At 38.2% G+C, this 3672-nt stretch overlaps 1 protein-coding gene across 2 annotated transcripts in view; it reads right to left on the minus strand.

Annotated features, from left to right (window-relative positions):
• Positions 1-3672, minus strand: part of LOC107267129 (uncharacterized protein C45G9.7) — a 23099-nt gene that overhangs the window by 10448 nt on the left and 8979 nt on the right. For both annotated transcript variants that reach the window (XM_015738419.2, XM_025084333.1), the window contains exon 2: positions 2034-2162. In XM_015738419.2, the coding sequence (XP_015593905.1) occupies positions 2034-2162 (129 nt within the window). The remainder of the gene's footprint in view (positions 1-2033; positions 2163-3672) is intronic.

Consider the following 3672-nt stretch of genomic DNA (forward strand, 5'->3'; position numbering starts at 1 on the left):
CAGACCCAGGACCCCACCGCATAAAAGCTGGCCAGGGTGTCCTTAGGAGACAGCGGTGTAACTCTGGTTATACCTGGCGCCCAATAATTTAGTAATTCATTAATTATTTCTCGCGGTGCCATTTATTTCTGCGTCACCGTTAAAAAGTGTCGTCACAATACATACGTACATACGGACATTTTTTCTAAACTACTTTTCTTGACGTTTTACACCGTGTTAAGTATTCTAACATGAAAATCTCGAAAAAAAAAATTTCATGAAAACATAGCTTCCTCTATGAGGAAGCAAAAAAAGGCAATATGTATGATGCTTCTATAATATAAGGTATTTCTTATAGAAAAACCGTGTTCTACTTTATCATGCTACCTCCTTAGAGTAATTAAAAAAAGGTTACCGACTGGTGGTCACTGCATAATTACCGACTGTGATAGGCCCCTGGGGACATGCAGCACCGCTGCTACTGGGACTTCGGGCCTTAGGACCAAGTCCGCATAGTGGGGGGCCATCACATTGATAAGGGGGGTTTGAAAGCCAACCGCATGAGCGAGGGGGTGACGCCGTAGTGCGGTGTGGGGGTCAGAGCGCGGTGCACTGTATGAATCATGGGGGACAGTGGTGGGGGTTTGTTGTGACAGCTAGGAGTGGCCTGTAACTACTGACGCTTAAGAGAGCTGCAAATTATAACAACGACAGATCCTACTCATTACAAGCAACCCAGAAAGCCACAAATGAACAGATAAAAATTAACGATTTCAAATAAAAAAGATCTCACTCCAGATCACCATAAATTCGATCGGTACGGAACATAACACTTCTCTAGGTGTGTTGAATTTTCTATTCTCTAGAGGGGATTACTTGACGGGGAGCATTGCGTCTTCATGGTCGTACTGACTCTGATTCTTCCGAAGAACTGTACTCTATTCAGTGTAAATCATAGCGACTTTGCAAAAATAATATACATATTTGCAGGTTCCCATTTAGCCAGCTTAAACGAGAGTCAATAGCTAGTGACACAGCGTCCACTAAGCTATAATTCATATTTTATTGGCATCTGACCCTCATAACCAAGATATCCAACTAAATTAGAAACTGTAATACCCAGTGTCGGCACAGCTTCCGAATATTGAGTCTTACATTTCATCAATTTAATAAGAATTAAGATCAAATTTCTGAATCGCGTTTAATTTAATAAGAGTATTATGAATGATCATTAAGCCACACGGTGTATTAGTTCAGACTCCTTAGATAAACTACCGTGCAGTTTTTATTATTAAAACGCGTGTGATACTTTATCGACGTGATCAGTGCACGAACTTCGTAAATACGCGATCCGAAAAATTTCTTATCCCTTCGGTTAGATCGCGGAACATTACACGAGGTAACAATAGGGATTTCATATTGTATAACGTTTGTCTTCTCTATTCGTTTACTAGACAGGGATAAGAAGAGAAGAGACTATAAGACGCTGCTTAAATAGGAAAACAAACGACTTTGATATCAGCACTTGAGTAGGAGTATTGAATATTTTGTATGTCATATATTTTGAAATATATTCCCTTTAAATTTACTTTGTTTTCGATATTTGTGTTGAGTATTTATTTGTGGATTTAATTCCTTTTGTTAAGGGGCGCCTTAATACTTGGTCAATGCCTCATAAATTGCAAATTATTTCAATTTCGACGAATTAGATCAAAAACTAATGTTCATAAGGAAAGCGCGTGGTCCTTTCTACACTAAAAACGGGTGCATAAACAATGCCCCGATTCAAACTTTATACGCGAATACTTTTATTCGTAAAATGGATTTGAAATTTTATTTGAACCAGCAGCAAATGACATTTCATGTTTTATGTTTCTGGTTTTGTCGAAAATCTTATATTTTAGCTTTATACTTTATATTATAAACACTCATAAATATCTTATGAGATGACAATTTATTACAAATTTATTATAAAGCAATTACTGTAAAAGACCTAAAGAAAATTAATCATCTCACGCACAATGAATATTTCATAGAAAAAAGTTTCATATTACATTATCTGTATACCCTTGTGGACTTTTCCTAAAGTCCTGGTCGATTCCACCACCAATTTTAAAGCCGCATTTCATTACTTCCTCTCCGTTGGCATTAATTTCAGGTTCTTTGTGCAACGTAATCGGAATCTGAAACAGAAGTGCAGTACTTATATAATTCAACATAAAATTCATTAGTTGCATTACATACACAGGTCATTTCAAGAGTATTTCGGCAGTAGTTACGAGGAGTACTGAAATGGACTATCGTACTGTAAGTAGGTAATTATTAAATAGTTATATTATTATTACGAAATGTCTCTCAGAACCTTGTTCAAAGTTAAAAGTTGTAATATATTTTCTTAACTCGACACCGATAACAAAAATCCAAGAACACCCAAGTTACCTTCGACCGTCCACTCTTTGTCCATACATCCGCATGCCAAATGGGCACCAGCCGATTATTTTTTTCACTGGGAACTGACGAGCCGGTATGATCTGGAAGTTCAGGTGGAACAATTTCAACCCTGTCAAAACGAGAGCTCTGACGTAACCACACGAAGAAATTGATAGGAATTTCTGGATATCGCGAAAGCAGCGTGAGAACTACATAGGCGAAAACTTTCTATATCGTATAGGAAACACAGCTAGAAAAACTATCAACAGATAGCACGGGAGCACGAGCCAGCTCGAGGCATCTCAAGCAGTCTTTCAAGACAACTGCTTTGACAATAGTACAATTCGAGAACTAGCAATTCTGATTAGTTGAAATTCTTATAGCCGAAACTATTATTCTTTTCCTCAAGTCGTCCCTTTTATACCAAATCAAGAGCGTTCCTTAGCGAATTGACACGTACATTTTCGAGATCCTTCACGGTCGCTTCCCCAAGGCATCAGGCAATAACTGGACACAACAACGATAACTCGGATCAGGGGGTTCCTCCGTTCCGTGAAGACGTTTCCGTCGGGTACTCTGCTCTGTCAGGTAACTCAGTACGTCGAGACTATCGAATCTTTCTAAAAAGCATTGGCGTAATTGTATGAATCAATACAAGAGCGTAGCTTCTGAGGAGGGTGGCGACTCAATAGGGACGAGATAGCGAGAACCTTATCTGAATCGGTAGCCGGAGTCGCCTTCTGATCGTGAGTCCAAAAATCACGTCACATCCTTTACACTAGGGCGAACTAAGCAGAGCATACACTAAAATCGATATTCTTTCTTAAAATAATACACCCAATGGAGGGACAGTGAAATCAAGGATAACTCATTTTGGTTGAAAATTGCATATCAAACATCAATGAAAAAATAATAGGTAAATAACATATTATAAATATACTAAAAAGCTCAAGGCCCATTACGTAAATCATATGCTTGCTTCTTATGTATTTGTCATTGCAAGAAATATTAGGTTTGTAATCGCGCAATTTTCAGATTACAAGTATATATACATATATGTGTATGTGATACATGTGATACATATGATACATGTATTAATATCTCCTACATTTGCAACATGCTATCGCTTGTAAATTTCAATCCAATCGGCTCAGCCTCTACAATGGTAGATGCAGAGACATTTGGAACACGCATAAACACGCATTAGAGCATATAAGAGATTCTTATACACAGCCAATTATAACACAGACCCCCCCCCCCCCC

Source organism: Cephus cinctus, unplaced genomic scaffold (assembly GCF_000341935.2).
Source record: "Cephus cinctus unplaced genomic scaffold, Ccin1 Ccin1_scaffold0345, whole genome shotgun sequence".
In the NCBI taxonomy this organism is placed as follows: domain Eukaryota; kingdom Metazoa; phylum Arthropoda; class Insecta; order Hymenoptera; family Cephidae; genus Cephus; species Cephus cinctus.